At 36.3% G+C, this 21,811-nt stretch overlaps 1 protein-coding gene across 2 annotated transcripts in view; it reads left to right on the forward strand.

Annotated features, from left to right (window-relative positions):
• Positions 1-21,811, forward strand: part of CCDC73 (coiled-coil domain containing 73) — a 167,713-nt gene that overhangs the window by 96,171 nt on the left and 49,731 nt on the right. For both annotated transcript variants that reach the window (XM_025355520.1, XM_025355521.1), the window contains exons 8-10: positions 2,812-2,947; positions 3,189-3,268; positions 21,306-21,434. In XM_025355520.1, the coding sequence (XP_025211305.1) occupies positions 2,812-2,947; positions 3,189-3,268; positions 21,306-21,434 (345 nt within the window). The remainder of the gene's footprint in view (positions 1-2,811; positions 2,948-3,188; positions 3,269-21,305; positions 21,435-21,811) is intronic.

Here is a 21,811-nt window from a genome sequence, read left to right on the forward strand (position 1 = left end):
TCTCAGCTCACTGCAACCTGTGCCTCCTGGATTTAAGTGATTCTCCTGCCTCAGCCTCCCCAGTAGCTGGGATTACAGGTGTGCGGCACCATGCTTGGTTAATTTTTGTATTTTTAGTAGAGATGGGTTTCACCATGTTGGCCAGGCTGGTCTCGAACTCCTGACCTTGTGATCCACCCGCCTTGGCCTCCCAAAGTGCTGGGATTACAGGCATGAGCCACCGTGCCTGGCCCTTCATGAATATTTTTAAAAGGCCATGCTTATTCTAAATAAAAGTTAATTAAAACTATTGATACTTTTATCAGTTAAGGAATAATAACAAATCATTTTATTGTGATATTTATATGATGGGCTCTGTTTTTTTTTTTTTTTTGAGATGGAGTCTTGCTCTGTTGCCCAGGCTGGAGTGCAGTGGCATAATCTTGGCTCACTACAAGCTCCACCTCCCAGGTTCACGCCATTCTCCTGGCTCAGTCTCCCGAGTAGCTGGGACTACAGGCGCCCACCACCACATCGGCTAATTTTTTGTATTTTTAGTAGAGATGGGGTTTCACTGTGTTAGCCAGGATGGTCTCGATCTCCTGACCTCATGATCTGCCTGCCTTGGCCTCCCAAAGTGCTGGGATTACAGGCGTGAGCCACCACACCCGGCCATGATGAACTCTGTTTTTTAGTGCTTTATGTATGTTAATTCATTTTATCCTCACAGCAACCCTATGAGTGAAATACTATTATAAACTTCATCCTAAAAATAGGGTAGATAATTTACCCAAGGTCACACTAAATTGCAGAAACAAGATTTAAACATAGGCAGACTAGCTTTTGACCACTATGCTCTACTACCTGTCCTTTGGTTTTTCTTTTCTTTTCTTTTCTTTTTCTTTTCTTTTTTTTTTTTTTTTTTTTGAGATGGAGTCTCGCTCTGTCGCCCAGGCTGGAGTGCAGTGGCACGATCTCAGCTCACTGCAATCTCTGCCTCCTGGGTTCAAGTGATTCTCCTGTCTCAGCCTCCTGAGTAGCTGGGATTACAGGTGCACGCCACCATGACTGGCACATTTTTGTATTTTTAGTGGAGACGGGATTTCACCATGTTGGTCAGGATGGTCACGAACTCCTGACCTTGTGATCCACGCACCTTATCCTCCCAAAGTGCTGGGATTACAGGTGTGAGCCACTGTGTCCGGCCTGTACTTTGGTTTTAAGCAATAAGAAATGCCTCTGGTTAACTTAGGGGAGGCATTCACAATCAGCCAGAGAATAAAGAATTGTTTGAGAATGAACAGGGACTCAGAGTAATTCCAGAGTTTATGAGGCAGGATGTAGGAACCCACAACAGAGGTCTCGTATCAGTTTGAATAGGATCACTACTGAACTTCTTTAGTTGTATATAGTCTTTTTGCTCAACATTCAAATTCCAAGAAGGTAGCTATCAATTGGTTTAATTTGAGAACATGCCCTTCTCTTAATTAGGGAAGAATAGGACCCCTGAATTTTAGTCCTGTTGTAATGTGTAGTCCACGTAGTAATGAAGAAAAAGTATTTCAATACAGTAAATTGTGGTGCTGTTAGATAAGGGAAATGGATGCTGGTTAGGCAAAATCAAATTTTTACTATTAGAACCCCCTCTATAAGACAACAACGGTTCATTCAGAAAACAATTATTGAGTGCCAATGGTTGGGCCTATACTGTTCTTTGTTTGGAACTGCTCATCATAGAAGGTGAAGCAGATGGGGAAAAAAATGAATGAAAGATGTGAAACCAATTAATGATTCTGCTAATGTCAAGTGAAGATAAAAAAACTTTTAACACGTGTTATTGATTTTTATTAACATAATATTTAGTTTTTAAGAGTTAAAAGTCATATTCTTAAGTATGGTAAGAGTAGTTCCTTTAGCTGAAAGCAGTGGAGGCCCATATAATATTATATAAGTAGGGTCTGATTTTTACCAATTATGTCTCCAGTTTAAGTAGACTATCTACTATCCTATGTTGCCTCCCTGTCACTGAGAGATATTATCCTTGTCATTTCTTTTTCTTTTTTAGAGATGAGGTCTTGCTTTGTCACCTGGGCTGGAGTTCAGTGGCTGAACATAGCTCACTGCAGCCTTAAACTCCTAGCCTCAAGCAATCCTCCCACCTCAACCTCCCAAGTAGCTAGGACTACAGGCATGTGCCACCACGCCCAGCTAACTTTTATTTTTGTAGAGATGGGATCTTACTATGTTGCCTAGGCTGGTCTCAAACTCCTGGCCTCAAGCATTCTTCCTGCCTCATCATTTCATTTCTTAATGCAGTGAGAAGGTACTATATTAATTAAAATCTATGTCAGAAAAATTACTTGAATTTTAGTAATGCACATTGAAATTATTCTAGCAAATTGAAAGGACAAAGAATCAAAACAGTGATCTAGATAGATCCTGATTATTCAAATGATTTAGAGAGAGAAAAAATATCTCCTAAAGTACTAAAAATATTGCTTTAATTTTCTCCTCACTTTTCTTAGTGTTAAGCTGATTAGTGTTTTTTATAAAAAGATTTTGAAAAAGAAATTGCAAACCAGGGAAACATAACATGAAGTGACTATTTTGCTATAGAAAAAATATGTTTGCTTTAGTTTTACACAGATTTAGAAATGTCTCCTAACAAATATTTCCTCCTTGCAGTTTACTCAGAGAGTACTTTTAAATGACATTTATTTATGTTATATTACTAACAGCAGTTGTTTACCATAATATATTTTTATATATTTGTTGTGTGGGGGTGTGTGTGTGTGTTATATGTATAACATTTAAAATTACTCCTCAAAATAGGAACAAAAGGTCCAGTTACATCTTCTGGCTAAAGAAGACTATCATAAGCAACTGAGTGAAATTGAGAAATACTATGCCACAATAACAGGTCAATTTGGATTGGTAAAAGAGAATCATGAAAAGTTAGAACAAAATGGTATGTGCTATCTTATTTAAATATACATATTCAGTAGAGAATGTTTGAATGGACTTATTTACTAGGACTACTTTGAATTTCTATGATAATACTGATAATAGTAAATGGCAGTTAATGACTGTTACCTAAATTTAATAACGTATGTATTGCATTGTTACTGTTTTCCCTGTTTATCTTAATGATACTTTCTTTGAAATACACATTGAATATAATGCTTTCTTAAGTGTCTTTAATGTTGCAGTACGGGAAGCAATACAATCAAACAAAAGACTTTCAGCTTTAAATAAAAAACAAGAAGATGAAATATGCAGTTTAAAGAAGGTATGAGTGATATAGTTTCATACTAAGTAAAAATTGTAATGTAAAATAGTCTTATCGGCTATTACTAGAGGACAGTTGGGTAGAATTTTTTGGTAGGATAAATAAAATGTTTTCAATACAGATGCATAAATTTTGAATTATGATTCCAGTAAAGGTAATTAGTGCATTTGTTGTAATCCATTCAAAATATTATTTCTTTGACTTGTGACCAGTAGCATGCATTTTTATGGTGACATGAATACCTTATAAGGATTCATTGTATGTCATCCCTATTAGCACCATTCATTCAATATTTATTGAGTGACTTTTATATACTGGTTGCTATGTGGCACTAAGGATACAGCTATGAAGAAAATAAAACATGTTTCTACTTTTATGAAAGTTAGAGTCTGGTGGTGGAGTCAGACATAAAACAAATAATTACACAGACTAAGTAATATAAAACTATTACAAATGAGCGGAAGAAAAAGTAAAAGGTGTGATGACATCACAGGTGACTTTATTAGATTGGGGGTAAGAGGGTGGAGGAGGGAAGGGAGTAATGTTTTGGGCAAGGGGAATAGCATGTGCAAAAGCCTTGAGACAGGAAAGAGTTTAGTATATTTGAGGAACTAAAAAACATCTGATATGGCTGGAGCATCATGAATGAAGCTCTGAATTGAGCATTTGTTGCTTACTGAGCTTCAGTATCCCTTTGCCTTCTTCCTAACCTTATCCAGATTTTTGTTTTGATGTCTCCAGCTTTAGAGCTGAGCCCCAAATTGGCAGGAGAGCACAAATATATTTCTTTCCTCTGACCATAGGCATTGGTTCAGGAATGGATAAATGACTTTAGCTAGCTTCTGGTTATAAACTAGGAAGAACGTAACCTCTACCATGGCTGGCAGTCAGCCTACAACCATGAGAAAAGCCAACAAATAAGAACCTGACAATGTGGATGCCAGATTGGTATGACATAAAGAAACCCGTTCTTTGATGACATTATTAACTGAATCAACCAACCCTACATCTTGTCCTACCTCTAGACATTTGAATTATGTGAACCAATAGGTCCCCATTATTACTTAAACCAGATTGGTTAGGGCCAATTCCGTTTTCCATGATTTGCAACTAAAAATATTCCAACTGACACAAAGGAAGAGTTGGTACGATAGGAGTAGGTAAGGCTTTGTTCTTTCTATAGAGAATGACGTCTGTTTTCCTTTTCCCACTCCCTTCCAATCCCTCTCTCAATACCACTTTGAATCATTTTAGGACCACCTCCCTACCTCTGAGAGAATTAAGTACCTATGCTTACTGGCACTCCATAAATATTTTGAAACAATATTTACCGAGTATCATTTAAAATGCACTTAATTTGTAGTTATTTATTATATTGGTTTGCAAAAAAATCTTCTGTTTGCCCCTCCAGATCTGTACTTACCTTTTGAAGGCTTATGTATATGGGTTGCATCAATGGGCTTCTATATCTTCTGACTTCCTGTTGAGCTGGGCCAGTGGAGAGCCTAGGCAGGAGATGGGAGGAAGGAGAGAGTGAATCAGGGTATTTATTCCCCTGTTTCTTCCCTCTGAGATAACTTCAGGCTGGCCATGTCCCTCAATAGATCACTACTTCTCTCAAATTGACCTAATCTACATGATCCTGTCTCTTTTTGGGGTTCCAGTAACCTCTCTTCTTGACCTTCTGGGTCTAGATGTGGTGACAGCTACAGTGCTGCTAGTCAGTGGAACTTGTGCCATCCCTTGTGGTTCCTTTATATCCTCCTGCACCTTTGCAAATAAACCCATCTCCAGATTATCCTAGTTTATGTGTGCCATCTGCTTCTGTTGGGATTCTGACATACTTAGGGTAAAACATTAGTGAGGCCAAAGTTAGGAATTCAGTTTTGTATTGGCTAATTGATTCAGTACAGAGAAAGTTGTTTCACAGTCAAAGATTGCACTCTAAACCTAATCTATATTTTTAGTTGTATATTTTGGACTCAAGAGATAAATGAATACGAATGGCATCATTCAGATATACCATTAATTCTGAGGAAAATAATAACTTCTACTAATTTGGGTCAATGTTGTTGTCTTGACTCTAAAGGATTCTATTTTTAAAAGGAAAAAAATACCAGAAATCCGAGCATTTTACTTTTATATATACATAGACTTTCACTATTTTAATATAATTTAATATATTTTAATTAATAAACAATTTTTAGAGAGTTTTAGGTTCACAGCAAAACTGAGTGGGAAGTACAGAGTTCCCGTATACTCCCTGTCCTTACACATGCGCAACCTGTCTCACTATCACATCCTCACTAGCATTTGGTGTTGTCAGTGTTTTGGATGTTGGTCATTCTGACTGGTGTGTAGTGGTATCTTGTTTTGATTTGCAGTTCCCTAATGACATATGATATTGAACATATTTTCATATACCTACTTGTCATCTGTGTATATTTTTTGTTAAAGTGTCTGTTCAGGCCTTGGGCCCATTTTTTAATTGGGTTTTTTGTTTTCTTATTGTTGAGTTTTAAGAGTTCTTTGTATATTTTGGGTAGCAGTACCTTCTAAGTGCTAAGTCATAGTTCAAAGACCATTAATATTAGAATACTGTTGACTGTGATATGTATATCTTCACTGTTATAACTGCCAATATATTGGTTATATATTCCTTGGACTTTATTCTTATGCCTGAGGGATCAGAAAGTAAAAGCATAGGTGTATTTCAGTACAGAACATTAGAATGGGTGGTGATAATCATGTTTCTGGCCCTTAAAAGTCTGTCTATTTAGCAAATTACTTAAGAGTACAATTAATATATATGTAGAAAACATTTCTTTTTAGATACATCCTCGAAAATTAGAGGTGGCTCTTTTTAATATAAAGAGAAAAAGCTATAATTTTAAAAATCTGTTTGGAATCCCAAGTAAGAATTATTAAAAAGACCATACATTTCTATCGATATAGATTTCAAATACAAATATAAATAACTATTAAATCAGTAGTTGTGAATAAACACATTTTTGTTGATGTCTCTTTGGTTCATTTATGTTTTAATGTTTTTAACAATGACTTTAGTAATTAAATAACATTCATAATTAATTTGGAATTGATTAATATGAATATTAATTAATTCATATAATTGATTTCATATGAATATGAAATAACATTCATATTAATAAAATAATATTCATATTAATAAGCCTTTATACAATTAGTTTATGCAGTCTTATGAAAATATGCCTCATAAATTTTGTACTAACTTTTTTGCAGTAAATGAAAACAGATGTTTCATTGTAACATAATAGACTATTTATTTTTTTGTTATATACTTTAAGTTCTAGAGTACATGTGCACAACGTGCAGGTTTGTTACATATGTATGCATGTGCCATGTTGGTGTGCTGCACCCATTAACTCGTCATTTACACCAGGTATATCTCCTAATGCGATCCCTCCCCCCTCCCCCCACCCCACCACAGGCCCCAGTGTGTGATATTCCCCACCCTGTATCCAAGTGTTCTCATTGTTCAATTCCTACCTATCAGTGAGAACATGCAGTGTTTGGTTTTCTGTCCTTGCAATAGTTTGCTAAGAATGATGGTTTCCAGCTTCATCCATGTCCCTATAAAGGACATGAACTCATCCTTTTTTATGGCTGCATAGCATTCCATGGTGTATATGTGCCACATTTTCTTAATCCAGTCTATCATTGATGGACATTTCAGTTGGTTCCAAGTCTTTGCTATTGTAAATAGTGCTACAATAAACATACATGTGCATGTGTCTTTATAGCAGCATGATTTATAATCCTTTGGGTACATACCCAGTAATGGGATGACCGGGTCAAATGATATTTCTAATTCAGGACATAGGCATGGGCAAGGAATTCATGACTAAAACACCAAGCAATGGCAACAAAAGCCAAAATTGACAAATGGGATCTAATTAAACTAAAGAGCTTCTGCACAGCAAAAGAAACTACCATCAGAGTGAACAGACAACCTACTGAATGGGAGAAAATTTTTACAGTCTACCCATCTGACAAAGGGCTAATATCCAGAATCTACAAAGAACTTAAACAAATTTACAAGAAAAAAAATCAAACAAACCCATCAAAAAGTGGGCGAAGGATATGAACAGACACTCATTTCTCTTTTTTATTTTCTTTTTTTTTTTTAAGACGGAGTCTTGCTCTGTTGCCCAGGCTGGAATGCAATGGCACAATCTCGACTCACCGCGACCTCTGGCTCCTGGGTTCAAGCCATTCTCTTGCCTCAGCCTCCCAAGTAGCTGGGACTACAGGCATGTACCACCATGCTTAGCTAATTTTTGTATTTTCAGTAGAGACGGGGTTTCACCATGTTGGCCAGGCTGGTCTCGAACACCTGACCTCAAGTGATCCGCCTGCCCAAAGATCCGCCTGCCCAAAGATTACACATGTGAGCCACTATGCCCGGCCTGCCTATTATATTTCCAATGCACAATTTAAGACTCTGACCTATAGATGCAGATGAGGCTCATGTAGATTCATGGAGAGATACCCTTAGTGGATTTATGTAAGAAGATGCGGAATGTCTTTCTAGGTGTGAGAAGAATGGTGTTGCTCATGAGGACACTTCCTCTTTCTCTCAGGTCTTGGGGCCTAGGCTAGGGCTACTTAAATGTACTAACATGTCATGTAGTAGTGGTCTCTGTCACTCTAGAAACCATTAGTGTCAGTGTTCATGCTGCAAAGTTGTTCTTGGAAGACAGACTGTTACAGAAGGGTAAAGTGAGAAAATTTAATTACCTTTGCGACTTCAAAGTTCAAGTAACTGAAAGGGTGAGAATTTTAAAATACATATTCAGAGCCAAGTTTTAATATTGTAGACATTGTAAGTACACTAATTTTATATTTTATATATCTTACGTAGCTTTGATTTTTAACTTTGGGAAAAGCTTGTTTTTTTTTTTTAAACTGTCTTTTTCAGAAGAGAATCAAATTTTGTAACATTGGTTGTATCACTTATTTAAAACTTCTAATCATTAATTTTCCCAAAGGTAATTTCCATTTCTCTTATACTGTTCTATGATTTTGTCCAGAACAGTTGTTATTGTGATAAGATGGAATTCCTATTTTTTTTTTTTTTTTTTTTTTGTGGAGCAGAGTTAAACAGACCAAACTTAGTGGTTGGATAAAAACTAGGTATTACCATTCTGAATGCTGAGTTCACCATTATGGCAATCATGAAGAATTCCTGATACTATCTATGAGCAGCATTCATAACCTCTGCTATTTGTCTGAGTAAATGTCAGAGCACTCAAGGAGATAGTGATATTAAACAGACTACCCCTTACCAGAAAGGGAGGGGTGAAGGAGAAAAGAGCGCAATATTTATGACTCCAGGAACTATAAGTTGTAATTTAATGAGATCAAAGCATTGCTGTTTATTTGCTGCACTAATAGCTTTGAATAAAATGGTTAGAAAACAGACAGTGTACTAAAAGTTCAAGATATTTAAAGGCTTATAAAGTCTATAAAATCAAAAGCATATTTTTCAGTGGAAGATCTTTTAGTGAGGTCTCTGATTTTAATTTATTATGCTCTTGAGATTAAGTAATTAATATATAAAAGAAAAAGAAAGATATAAAAAATTATTAGTTTTTACTTTTGTCAGTCATATACTGATTTTCTATACCCTTCTCCTCCCAACCTCCCCATTGTCTCATAGCAATAATTGTAAGAGGAATTGATGCATTTTAGAGTATCTCCTGTAAGACTTAGCTGATTATAACAGCTCCATGTTTTCAATTGTTGAAAAACGTAGAAAAACATAGACATTTGTCCCATTTTGTAATCTTGAAGAGGAAAAAACTTTTAGAAAACCAATCTTTATGCAGAAGATTATAAGCCATTTTATCCAAATATAAGTTTTACCCATATACCTTTTATCAACAGGACATTGCGTTTTAGGAGTGAACCTGGAACAGATCACTAGTATAAAACAAGCTATTTTATATATATATATATATATATATATATATATATTTTTTTTTTTTTTTTTTTCTTTGAGACAGAGCCTTGCTCTGTTGCCCAGGCTGGAGCGCAGTGGTGCGATCTCGGCTCACTGCAAGCTCTGCCTCCCGGGTTCACGCCATTCTCCTGTCTCAGCCTCCTGAGTGGCTGGGACTACAGGTGCCCGCCACCACACCCGGCTAATTTTTTGTATTTTTAGTAGAGATGATATTTCACCGTGTTAACCAGGATGGTCTTGATCTCCTGACGTCATGATCCGCCTGCCTTGGCCTCCCAAAGTGCTGGGATTACAGGCATGAGCCACCGGCCTGGCCGCTATCTAATAATTTACTTTCTAAGTCATGTGGATATCTAGTTCATCCAGGTGTATATTGCTTTAGGAAAAAATAGAGAAAAATCAAAATTTCAGGGAATTATTGTTTGTTTTCCTTTGAAACTTATCTTAGTGCATAAGAAAGCACCTTTAAAGCAAGCTGTTAGAAACTCTATTGTGTAAAGAAAGGTATACATTATTTTAAAGCCAATATGATTAATATCTTTTTTAAAAAGTAGACTCAATTGACAATCCTGCTGCTGGGCATATACCCAAAGGAAAATAAATCAGTATATTGAAGAGGTATCTGCACTCCCATATTTGTTGCAGCACTGTTCACAATAGCCAAGATTCAAAAGCAACCTAAGTGTCCATCAACAGATGAATGGATAAAGAAAATGTGGTACCCATACACAATGGAGTACTATTCAGCCATGAAGAAGAAAAAGATCCTGTCATTTGCAAAAACATGGATAGAACTAGAGGTCATTATGTTAAGTGAAATAAACCAGGCACAGAAAGATAAACATCACAGTTCTCATTTATTTGTGGCATCTAAAAATCAAAATAATTGAACTCATGGAGATAGAGAGTAGAAGGATGGTTACCAGAGGCTGGGAAATGTAGTGAGGGGCAGGGTGGGGGAAGGTGGGAGTGGTTAATGAGTACAAAGAAATTAGAAAGAATGAATAAGACGTAGTATTTGATAGCACAATAGGGTGATTATTGTCAATGATAATTTAATTGTATATTTAAAAATAACTAAAATAGTGTAATTGGATTTTTTATAACACAAAGGATAAATCCTTCAGGGGATGGGTACCCCATTTTCTATGATGTGATTATTACACACAGCATACCTGTATCAGAACATCTCATGTACCCCATAAATATATACACCTAGTATGTACCCATAAAAATCAGTTGAGCATAAAAGATTTCCTTTTAGTATTCTGATGTTTAACTGTATACTGCATAACAATATAAATATCAGTCAAACATCCTATAAATATGAATTGGGATGAAATCTTTAGGGTTCTGTACCCGATATTTTACCTTTGAATTAATTTCATAATTTTTTAAGATGTTAATTACTGAAACAACTAGATTTATTTTTATATCCTTCAGTATCCATAGTTGTTTTAATTATTATCTCATGTTTTTAAATATTTTTCCACAGTGGAAATTATGAATTCAATAAGTTATTTTGTTCGATAAGTTAAGTCAAAGACCATCTGGCCTATGGACTTGAATAATTATTTATTATACTTGTTTTCTACTGTGTACTTGAATCTGAGCTTATTCAAAATTTACTTATTTTAAACTCACAGTGTAGGGCTGCTGGTTACAACAGTAAAGGTTTTTCTCTAGCCATAAAATATGCTGTTAACATATTTAACATAATGTTTATCACTTACCATCTACTAACCTTTATTTTGGCAGTATTGGTAATAAAACTGCACTTGTCTGTTCACACTTAAATCAGGAACATCTATCTGCAACATGGTGATCTAAAGGGCTATGGTTGTTACCTTGGATGGAGTAAAGTAGCTAGTTCGATCAGCGATTGAACTCTCACTATACTTACACCTACCATTTTCTTTTTTTTCTTTTTTTCTTTTTATTATTGTACTTTAAGTTCTAGGGTACATGTGCACAACGTGCAGGTTTGTTACATATGTATACATGTGCCATGTATATATGTTACACATGTTACATAACATATGTTACATATGTATATATGCACCTGTTAACTCATCATTTACATTAGGTTTATCTCCTAATGCTATCCTCCCCCCTCCCCCCATCCCCTGGGAGGCCTCAGTGTGTGATGTTCCCCACCCTGTGTCTATGTGTTCTCATTGTTCAATTCCCACCTATGAGTGAGAACATGCGGTGTTTGGTTTTCAGTCCTTGTGATAGTTTGCTCAGAATGATGGTTTCCAGCTTCTTCCATGTCCCTATAAAGGACATGAACTCATCCTTTTTTATGGCTGCATAGTATTCCATGGTGTACATGTGCCACATTTTCTTAATCCAGTGTATCATTTCGGTTGGTTCCAAGTCTTTGCTATTGTGAATAGTGCCACAATAAACATACATATGCATGTGTCTTTATAGCAGCATGATTTATAATCCTTTGGGTATATGCCCAGTAATGGGATGGCTGAGTCAAATGGTATTTATTGTTCTAGATCCTTGAGGAATTGCCACACTGTTTAATATAATGGTTTAACTAGTTTACAGTCCCACCAACAGTGTAAAAGCATTCCTATTTCTCCACATTCTCTCCAGCACCTGTTGTTTCCTGACTTTTTAATGACTGCCATTCTAACTGGTGTGAGATGGTATCTCATTGTGGTTTTGATTTGCATTTCTCTGATGGCCAATGATGATGAGCATTTTTTCATGGGTCTGTTGGCTGCATAGATGTTTTCTTTTGAGAAATGTCTGTTCATATCCTTTGCCCACTTTTTAATGGGGTTGTTTGATTTTTTCTTGTAAATTTGTTAAGTTCTTTGTAGATTCTGGATATTAGCCCTTTGTCAGATGGGTAGATTGTAAAACTTTTCTCCCATTCAGTAGGTTGCCTGTTCACTCTGATGGTAGTTTCTTTTGCTGTGCAGAAGCTCTTTAGTTTGATTAGGTCCCATTTGTCAATTTTGGCTTTTGTTGCCATTGCTTTTGGTGTTTTAGTCATGAATTCCTTGCCCATGCCTATGTCCTAAATGGTATTGCCTAGGTTTTCTTGTAGAGTGTTTATGGTTTTAGGTCTAAGATTTAAGTCTTTAATCCATCTTAAATTGATTTTTGTATAAGGTGTAAGGAAGGGATCCAGTTTCAGTTTTCTACATATGGCTAGCCAGTATTCCCAGCACCATTTATTAAATAGGGAATCCTTTCCCCATTTCTTGTTTTTGTCAAGTTTGTCAAAGATCAGATGGTTGTAGATGTGTGGTATTATTTCTGAGGGCTCTATTCTGTTCCATTGGTCTGTATCTCTGTTTTGGTACCGGTACCAAGCTGTTTTGGTTACTGTAGCCTTGTAATATAGTTTGAAGGCAGATAGCATGATGACTACAGCTTTGCTCTTTTGGCTTAGGATTGTCTTGGCAATGCAGGCTCTTTTTTGGTTCCATATGAACTTTAAAGTAATTTTTTCCAATTCTGTGAAGAAAGTCATTGGTAGCTTGATGGGGATGACATTGAATCTGTAAATTACCTTGGGCAGTATAGCCATTTTCACAATATTGATTCTTCCTATCCATGAGCATAGAATGTTCTTCCATTTGCTTGTGTCCTCTTTTATTTTGCTGAGCAGTGATTTGTAGTTCTCCTTGAAGAGTTCCTTCCCATCCCTTGTAAGTTGGATTCCTAGGTGTTTTATTCTCTTTGAAGCAATTGTGAGTGGGAGTTCACATATGATTTGGCTCTCTATCTGTTATTGGTGTATAGGAATTCTTGTGATTTTTGCACATTGATTTTTGTATCCGGAGACTTTGCTGAAGTTGCTTATCAGCTTAAGGAGATTTTGGGCTGAGACGACAGGGTTTTCTAAATATACAATCATGTCATCTGCAAACAGAGACAATTTGACTTCCTCTTTTCCTAATTGAACACCCTTTATTTCTTTCTCTTACCTGATTGCCGTAGCCAGAAGTTCCAACACAATGTTGAATAGGAGTGATGAGAGAGGGCATCCCTGTCTTGTGCCAGTTTTCAAAGGGAATGCTTCCAGTTTTTGTCCATTCAGTACGATATTGGCTGTGGGTTTGTCATAAATAACTCTTATTATTTTGAGATACATCCCATCAATACCTAGTTTATTGAGAGTTTTTAGCATGAAGGGTTGTTGAATTTTGTCAAAGGCACTTTCTGTGTCTATTGAAATAATCATGTGGTTTTTTTCTTTGGTTCTGTTCATCTGATGAATTATGTTTATTGATTTGCATATGTTGAACCAGCTTTGCATCCCAGATACGAAGCTAACTTGATCATGGAGGATAAACTTTTTGATGTGCTGCTGGATTCGGTTTGCCAGTATTTTATTGAGGATTTTTGCATCGATGTTCATCAGGGATATTGGTCTAAAATTCTCTTTTTTTGTTGTGTCTCTGCCAGTCTTTGGTATCAGGATGATGTTGGCTTCATAAAATGAATTAGGGAGGATTCCCTCTTTTTCTATTGATTGGAATAGTTTCAGAAGGAATGGTACCAGCTCCTCTTTGTACCTCTGGTAGAATTCGGCTGTGAATCCATCTGGTCCTGGACTTTTTTTGGTTGGTAGGGTATTAATTATTGCCTCAATTTCAGAACCTGTTATTGGTCTATTCAGGGATTCAACTTCTTCCTGGTTTAGTCTTGGGAGGGTGTATGTGTCCAGGATTTTATCCATTTCTCCTAGGTTTTCTAGTTTATTTGCATAGAGGTGTTTATAGTATTCTCTGATGGTAGTTTGTATTTCTGTGGGATCGGTGGTGATATCCCTTTTATCATTTTTTATTGTGTCTTTTTGATTCTTCTCTCTTTTCTTCTTTATTAGTCTTGCTAGTGGTCTATCAATTTTGTTGATCTTTTCAAAAAACCAGCTCCTGGATTCATTGATTTTTTGAAGGGTACACCTACGACTTTCTAATCAACCTTGCAAATTGACCGTGAATCTTTGTGTCATTAACAATAAAATGTTTAAGTGATGCAACTGCTCTCATCAAGTTTTTTTTTTTTTTTTTTTTGCCATTTTCTTTCATCCTGAGTAAATCAAACCTTTGATTTTATCAACTTTTATATTAGACAAAGGTAAATTACATTTTTCTTTATATCGTGTTCATTACTCTTTTCTACTTATATTTATTATAATTTTTAGTTTCTCTTAGATCTTTGAATCTGTTAAGGTACTACGGGATATTTAAGTATGAAACATTGTACCTTTTCTTGAGGAACTTATAGTCTATAGGAAAATCTTTATTGTTACCAGCTATGAGATTATTAATCTTAACTATTTAAATACAAAAAGGAATACTTAAATATTCATGCCATTTATTAATACTTGAGAGTACTTTATTTTACAAGTAGGGAAAATAATTCTACATCACAATGCAGCTGTAGCAATCATAGAATCCCTTGAATTCAGCTTAGTAGAAATAATAGGTAACAGTCAGTGCCTTGCACATGGTAGATGCTCAAATACTGGTTGCATGGATTATTACATGCCAGGGACTTTTTATTTATTATCTCCATTTTATAGATGAGGAACTTAAAGCAAAATGAAGCTATTAAGTAAGTTGCCTAAAGTTACACAACAAGGAGAAGAGAACCAAGATTGGAACACAGACAAATTTTGTTTCTAGAACCTGTGATTTTTTTTTTTCTTTTTTGAGAGGGAGTCTCACTCTGCCGCCCAGGCTGGAGTGCAGTGGCGCGATCTCGGCTCATTGCAAGCTCTGCCTCCTGGGTTCACGCCATTCTCCTGCCTCAGCCTCCCGAGTAGCTGGGACTACAGGCGTCTGCCTCCACGTCCGGCTCATTTTTTGTATTTTTTTTAGTAGAGACGGGGTTTCACCATGTTAGCCAGGATGATCTCGATCTCCTGACCTCGTGATCCGTCCGCCTTGGCCTCCCCAGGTGCTGGGATTACAGGCGTGAGCCACCGTGCTCGGCGAACCTGTGATCTTAACCATTCCACTGACAATAATAGCAGCACAAGAATTCATTCACATAAGTTTTTTCTCTCCTGTATTCTTCATTAGGAATAGTGTATTTATTAAAAGGGGACATTGTTGACAATTCATACTCCTAAACTACCAGCTCCTTATATTCCTTCACTCTGCAGAACTGCAGACTAGCATGTTGCCACCTTGAAGGTATTTGATATTCTGCTTCGTTTGGGCTTTTTCATTCAGCCTTCCCCTTTCTCCAACTAGAGTATCCTTTTCTATCATCTTTACCATGACATGCCCAAATCTATTACCTCTAGACCTTCACCCAGTCCATTAGACTGTTCCCGCGTACATGGAATTCCCTGCATGATGTTTCTTTTTTCTTGTTCGTATTAACTTATTACTTGACCTTTTCTTTAAAACTTAAACCTGTCAACTATAGCCATCCCAAAGAGGTACATGACCCAGAGCATAGTGGTGTTGCTTTTCTTTTTCACCCCCTTTGTATTCTCGACCTCTCTCTCTCTCTTTTTGAGTTGGGGTCTCACTCTGTTGCCCAGGCCAGAGTGCAGTGGTGCAATATCACAACTCATTGCAGTGCTGGTGAACACCTGGGCTCAAGCAATCCTCCCACCTCAGCCTCCTGAGTAGCTGGGACCACCACAGGCATGCTGCTATGCCTGACTAATTTTTTTTTTTTTTCAGAGATAGGGTCTCACTATGTTGCCCAGGCTGGTCTTGAATTCCTAGGCTCAAGCAGTCCTCCTGCCTCAGCCTCCCAAAGTGCTGGGATTACAGGTGTGAGCCATCACACACACACATATATTCTCATTTGTAATGTAAATACAATAATATCTGCCTTTCCTGTTTTATATATGTGTAATAAATATAAAATTATAAAATGTATGAAAAAGCACTTTGAAAAGATGTAGAAGCTCAATATTGAAGCAAATAAAGGTAGAGCCTTTGTGGTTGAAGGAAGGGTTGGATGAACCCTGGAGCTATACTTGTTGGCTTCTCTTTTCTGTTAGCAGCCCTGGAGGGATACCATGGAACTGCTAAAATTTCTCAGGGCATGATTTGAAAATTGCTAACTGGATCCAACCTTTTCCTTTTTTTTTTTTTTTTTGTAGAGGGAACTGAGACCCAAAGAGACTGGATGAATTAATGTCAAGCAGCTTATAAAAAAGATTTTCCACCTTGCCTCACTTTGTTTTGCATAATGGTTGTAATCAGTAGTATTCTAAACAATCTGTAATTTTTACAACGTTAGCTGAAACTGTTCTTGTAACTGACATTGTGACAATTCCCCAACATTCATTTCACCTCATTCTGTCTCCAAGCCAATTAATATTACTCCATTCCTCATGGCAGTGTTTGGTTCTGGAATGAGCATGTGATCCAATTCTGGCAAGCAAGAGGTAGTTCAAGGAAATCTTTTCTTTCTCTTTAACGAGTCCCAGAATGATACAGTTGCCATATAATACCTGAATTGGCCTCTTGTTAATAGTCTAAGGAAGAGGCCCAAGAATGGAAAGTGGAGATATGAAAATAACTAGTCTATATTGAACTATACTGAGTATCTGGGTCAACCACCCTGCCTAACTTTGTGGTCCCTGTTATAGGATAGTACATTTTTTCTGATTATTTTGTGGTTTAGTTATGGCTTTCTGATATTTATAGCTAAAGCAAACTGTTACTGACACTTTGTGTTTTTTATTACCAAATATTGTGTTTTGTATAAAATTATGGATATTTAAAACATAAAATGATTGGTTTTATGACATTTATGTCATAATTAACTTTTCCAAGGTCATCTACTACAAAATAAATTTCTTTTGTAGTAGACTCCCTGGTTATCTTTTTCCTCCATTCTTCCACAACTCTATCCTAAGGTCTCTGTTTGTTTTTTTCAAAGTCTTTCTTTCAGTGAGCTCAGACTTCTTAAATCAACCATTCACTTCATGTGCATGATGGCATACATAGTTTTTCAATCTCACATTTCTCTTAATCTCTGGTTCTATATGTTCAGCTACCTGTAGATCATCTCCTTCTGTGACTTACTGTAACTTCAGGGTTAACAGGTCGTACACTGGATTCTTTACTCTCCCATCCACTCTACCTCTGAAAAAAAAATTCATGCAACTCTCCTTTCAAAGGAAGCCATCTTGCTGCCTGTGAAAATGAATCATCACTGATACACTGAAACTTTATTTGAGGGAATTCATCATGTTCAGCCTTTTGTAATTTGAAAAAAATGTAAATGAAGAACTTTTTTAAGCATAGTTAACAACCTATCGTTCAGGCTTCATAATTTGTATTTTTTGGCTTTTTAAAGAGTCTGTTTCAGGATATTTTCTGTCTCTTATTTTACGTAATTTTAAATATACTTTTTGTCTCTTCCATCAGTGAAGCACACTTTGCATTTCCTTTCCATTTTTATATTTCTTCCTTTCACATTTCATGGTCCCCTTTTCCTTTCTTCCAGTTTCACTCAGTCACTCTAGAATCATCTTTGACTCATTTTTGACTCATCTTTTTCCTTTATTCTCCTTTTCCTTTTTACTTTCCATTTTTCAGTACTATAGACACTCATCATCTCATACCTGGATTAATGTAATAGCCTCTTAGCCAGTGTTCTTTTCTCTAGTTTTTATTCATTCTTTTTGCCAGACTAAGTTTACCAAGATACTGATTTAACTTCTATGTGCCTGACACACAGGAGGTACTTGGTATATGTAGAAGGAATGATAAATAATTCTCCTTTGCCTACCAAATCAAGTCCCAACTTCTTTAATTGGCTTTCCAGAGCTTTCATGATCTGGTCCATTCTACATGTTCAATATTGTTTGCTATTGCTTCTTAACAAGCATCTCCCATTCTATTTTAGCCAAAATTCTTTGTTGCCATTAGTATAATTCTTAGTTCTTTCTGCCTTTTGGTTTTGTTTTTCTCTACATCCCTTCCCATACTTGAAATGCTTTCTCTCAATGTACTTGTACCAAACAGGGTTGGGCCAGGAAACAGATGGCATGTTGGAATGGTAATTGAGAAAAGATTAATGAATAAGCTATTTACGTAGTTGTAGTCAGAGGTAAGGGAAACCAACAAGGGATGGTGAAGCACCCCACAGATAAAAGTAGTGGGAGAATGATTAACACACCTGTACCAGAAGGGAGACGGGAATGAAGCAGATGCTGGAATCTGGAAAGAGCTGTAGCTATAGCTGTAGAAGAAAGCCTCAAGGCAGAAGCTGCGGCCTTTTTTTTCTTTTTCTCTTTTTTTAAAGAGACGAGGGTGGGGGGTGGGTTTTTTTTTAAGAGATGGGGGTAGCAGTAGGGGGTCACTGTGGCACAGTTATTAGTCACTGCAGCTTTGAACTCCTAGGCTCAAGTGATCCTCCAGCTTCAGCTTCCCAAGTAGCTAGGACCAGAGGCATACACTATCATGCCCGGCTTATTTTTTTATTTATTTAGAGACAGGGTCTTGTTTCGTTGCCCAGTCTAGCTTTGAACTCTTGGCTTCAAGCAATCCTCCCACCTTAGCCTCCCAAATCACTAGGATTAGCTGTGATCTTTGATAAAGATATACAGCTATTGCCAATTTGTGGTCCGTAGGGAGGGAGCTGGTAAGATACCTCATTCTCTTTCTCTTCCTAGCCTACTGATATACTAGTACCTCCCACAGATTTAACCCAATCAGGAGCCAGAAGACAGAGAGTTTGCTGTACCCACAGAGATCAGCCACAGAGGGCACAGTGCAGTGTGGAGAAAGGGTGGGAAGTGAATCAGGAGTGACAAATGAAGGATATCCGGTATACTACTCATTCTTCAAGGCCTAGCTCAACGTCTACCCCCTTCATTCAAACTTTCATTCATTAGTTCGATATATACTAATTGTTCTCTTTGTGCCAGACATCAATTTGTCTGCCTGCTTTTCTAAGAATAGAGCCCTATCTCTTGACTCACATGGTTACTTTAGCAGTCATTTTATGCAGTGTGCACATCCAAAGGTGGTATTTGAACTAAGACCAATGAGTCCTTTCCCCTGGATTTTGAATTTGGAGTTAGGATATACTTGGGTGAGTTTCTCCCTGGGTGGCTGAAGCTGTAACATGTAGAACTTTGAAGGTTTTAGTAGCCCTGTTCTCTGCTGCTCCTCTTTCAGCTTCCTTTTGGGTTTCCTCCTATCTCAGTTGACTTTATTTCTCACCCTTATATACTGGCTTCTTCTTTAATCTATGAATTTTCCTTAGGATTAAGTCATTTTCCATTTTCTATCCTCTAATAACTCTCTAAGTGATAGTACCTGTTTTTACAGCTTAAATACTATTTTAAAACTACAAAAAATGTTTTAATTTTAGGAAAAATAGAAAATGCTAATCACATAATGAAGAAAATAAAAATTTCCTATAATCTCACCACTCTAATAAATCAACTTATTTCTACAAAAGAGTCAAAAGTTTGTTGTTTATCCAGTTCTTAAGACCTTTAAAAAATGAAGTAGTCAGGATTCTTAATTGCACACTGATTTAGTCAGCAAAGGAATTTATTGAAAAGGCATTGGTCATTTCACATTTGAAAAATGATTACAAACAAGGGAGGTTATGCAGTATCAAAGACCATAGCATAAACCAGCTTCCACTCTTGAATTGCTGACCATAGTGGATGCTGCTGCTGCTGCTGCTGCTGCTGCTGTATCACTGTCACCTATAGAGCTTGAAGTTACTATACTTCCCTGTCTACCAACAGATGGATTTGCAGTAGTCCTTGCTTTTTTGTGATAACTAACCCGATATCCAAGACTGGCGCATCAGATTAGCAGAGCCTGGTCTCATGCTTATAAAGCTGGTACCTGGCATCTTTGCTTCTCTGATAGGCAGTGGGCTCTTAGAATGTAGAAAAACTGCCCACTGCCTACCAGAGAAACAAAGATGCCAGGTACTAACTTTATAAGGGAGTTCAGATACTGTGTAGCCAAGACTGAAAATCAGATTATTGAGTATTTAATATAGTCAGTATACACAGAAGAACAGCACAATCAATTGCACACTAATTCAAAAGTTGGTATTTCAAGATCTTAGTGTGTTTGATTGGTATCTACTAAACTTAATGAACATGTAGACTGTAGAACATGTAGAAATGTAGACTGCTTTTACATCCTTCAGTTCTACCCTCCACAACACTGCCAGAGTTATTTTTCTAAAATGCAAATTTTGTTATGTCATTCTTCTACTCAAAATCCTTCAGTGGTTAATTCCTCATTTTTTTTAGTGTAACATTCAAACTCTTTAGCGTGATATACAAGTCCTTCTCAATATTTGAATCCTGCCAAATTTCTAGCCACAACTACCAATATTCTACTCTGTCCCCTGAAATAATACATTAGCTCCCGTCATATCTTATTAGTTCTGTTTCTCTGAAAAATATCATGCTCTTTCATGTTTCTGTGGCTTTGTGCGTGTAGAACCTTTTGCCTGGAATGCCTACCCCTTTGTTGTCTTCTTTGCAAATTTATCTTTAAAGATTCGGTTCAAATACCACCTTTGCATGTAATACCTTGTTGATACTCCCAGTTTCTTTGTTTTTTTGTTTTTTTTTTTTTTAATACATTTTTCTAATGTAGCACTCATTACATTGTATTGTAATAATTTCTTACATAATTTTTCCTATTAGAGGCTAATAAATTTGGGAATTGAGATTTCCTTGTTATCTTTTCATCTCAGAAGACGTTTGTTGAATAAATAATGGAAACGGCTGTACTTCTGGTTAGTTGATTATGTTAGTACACTCCTTTTAAGATTCAAAGTCATGCAGTCAATCTCTTTATGATTGATTAACTTTGCCTGATCCACAACCACAGATTATGTTCCCACCTTGGCTAATCTTGCAAGGGAACTAGGGAAAATACACTTTAATGGACCAACAGTATTATTTTGATATATGAAATATAACAAATTGTAATTATAGGCTTAAGGATGAACTTTGACACTGTCAGGAAAGTACCTTTTTTAAGTGAAATATGTGTACTGAATTTTCTGTTTAATATGTTTCTTATTAAGGAACTAAAAAAAGCAGCCTCAGACTTGATAAAGTCCAAAGTCACACGTCAATATAAGATGGGAGAAGAAAACATCAATCTAACAATTAAAGAACAAAAATTTCAAGAACTTCAAGAAAGACTCAACATGGTATTTTATTAAATGTATTTGTTTATAACATTAATATTTTCAATAAAACTTATGAGAGTTTCAGGATTATAACACAAAAATATTCCTTCTTTGCAAAGTCAATATACATAGTTAAAGGTATTATGAATCTGTTTTCTTTTTATTAGATAATTTTTGCCATAGACTTTAGAACAATAAGATTTGGCTAGAACTATTTAATTTCCACTTGAATAAGGTTTTGAATAATCTTGTGGTACAATGGTGTTTCCAGGACAGCTTTGGAGATGAGAAATTTTATAGTTTTTAACATTTACAAGTTTGCACCAACTTATGTTGGTATATAATATCTTCTTCAGTTCACTGAAGTCACTGTTTAAACCACAAACAAATGTGGATAC

This window comes from Theropithecus gelada, chromosome 14, assembly GCF_003255815.1.
Source record: "Theropithecus gelada isolate Dixy chromosome 14, Tgel_1.0, whole genome shotgun sequence".
Taxonomy (NCBI): domain Eukaryota; kingdom Metazoa; phylum Chordata; class Mammalia; order Primates; family Cercopithecidae; genus Theropithecus; species Theropithecus gelada.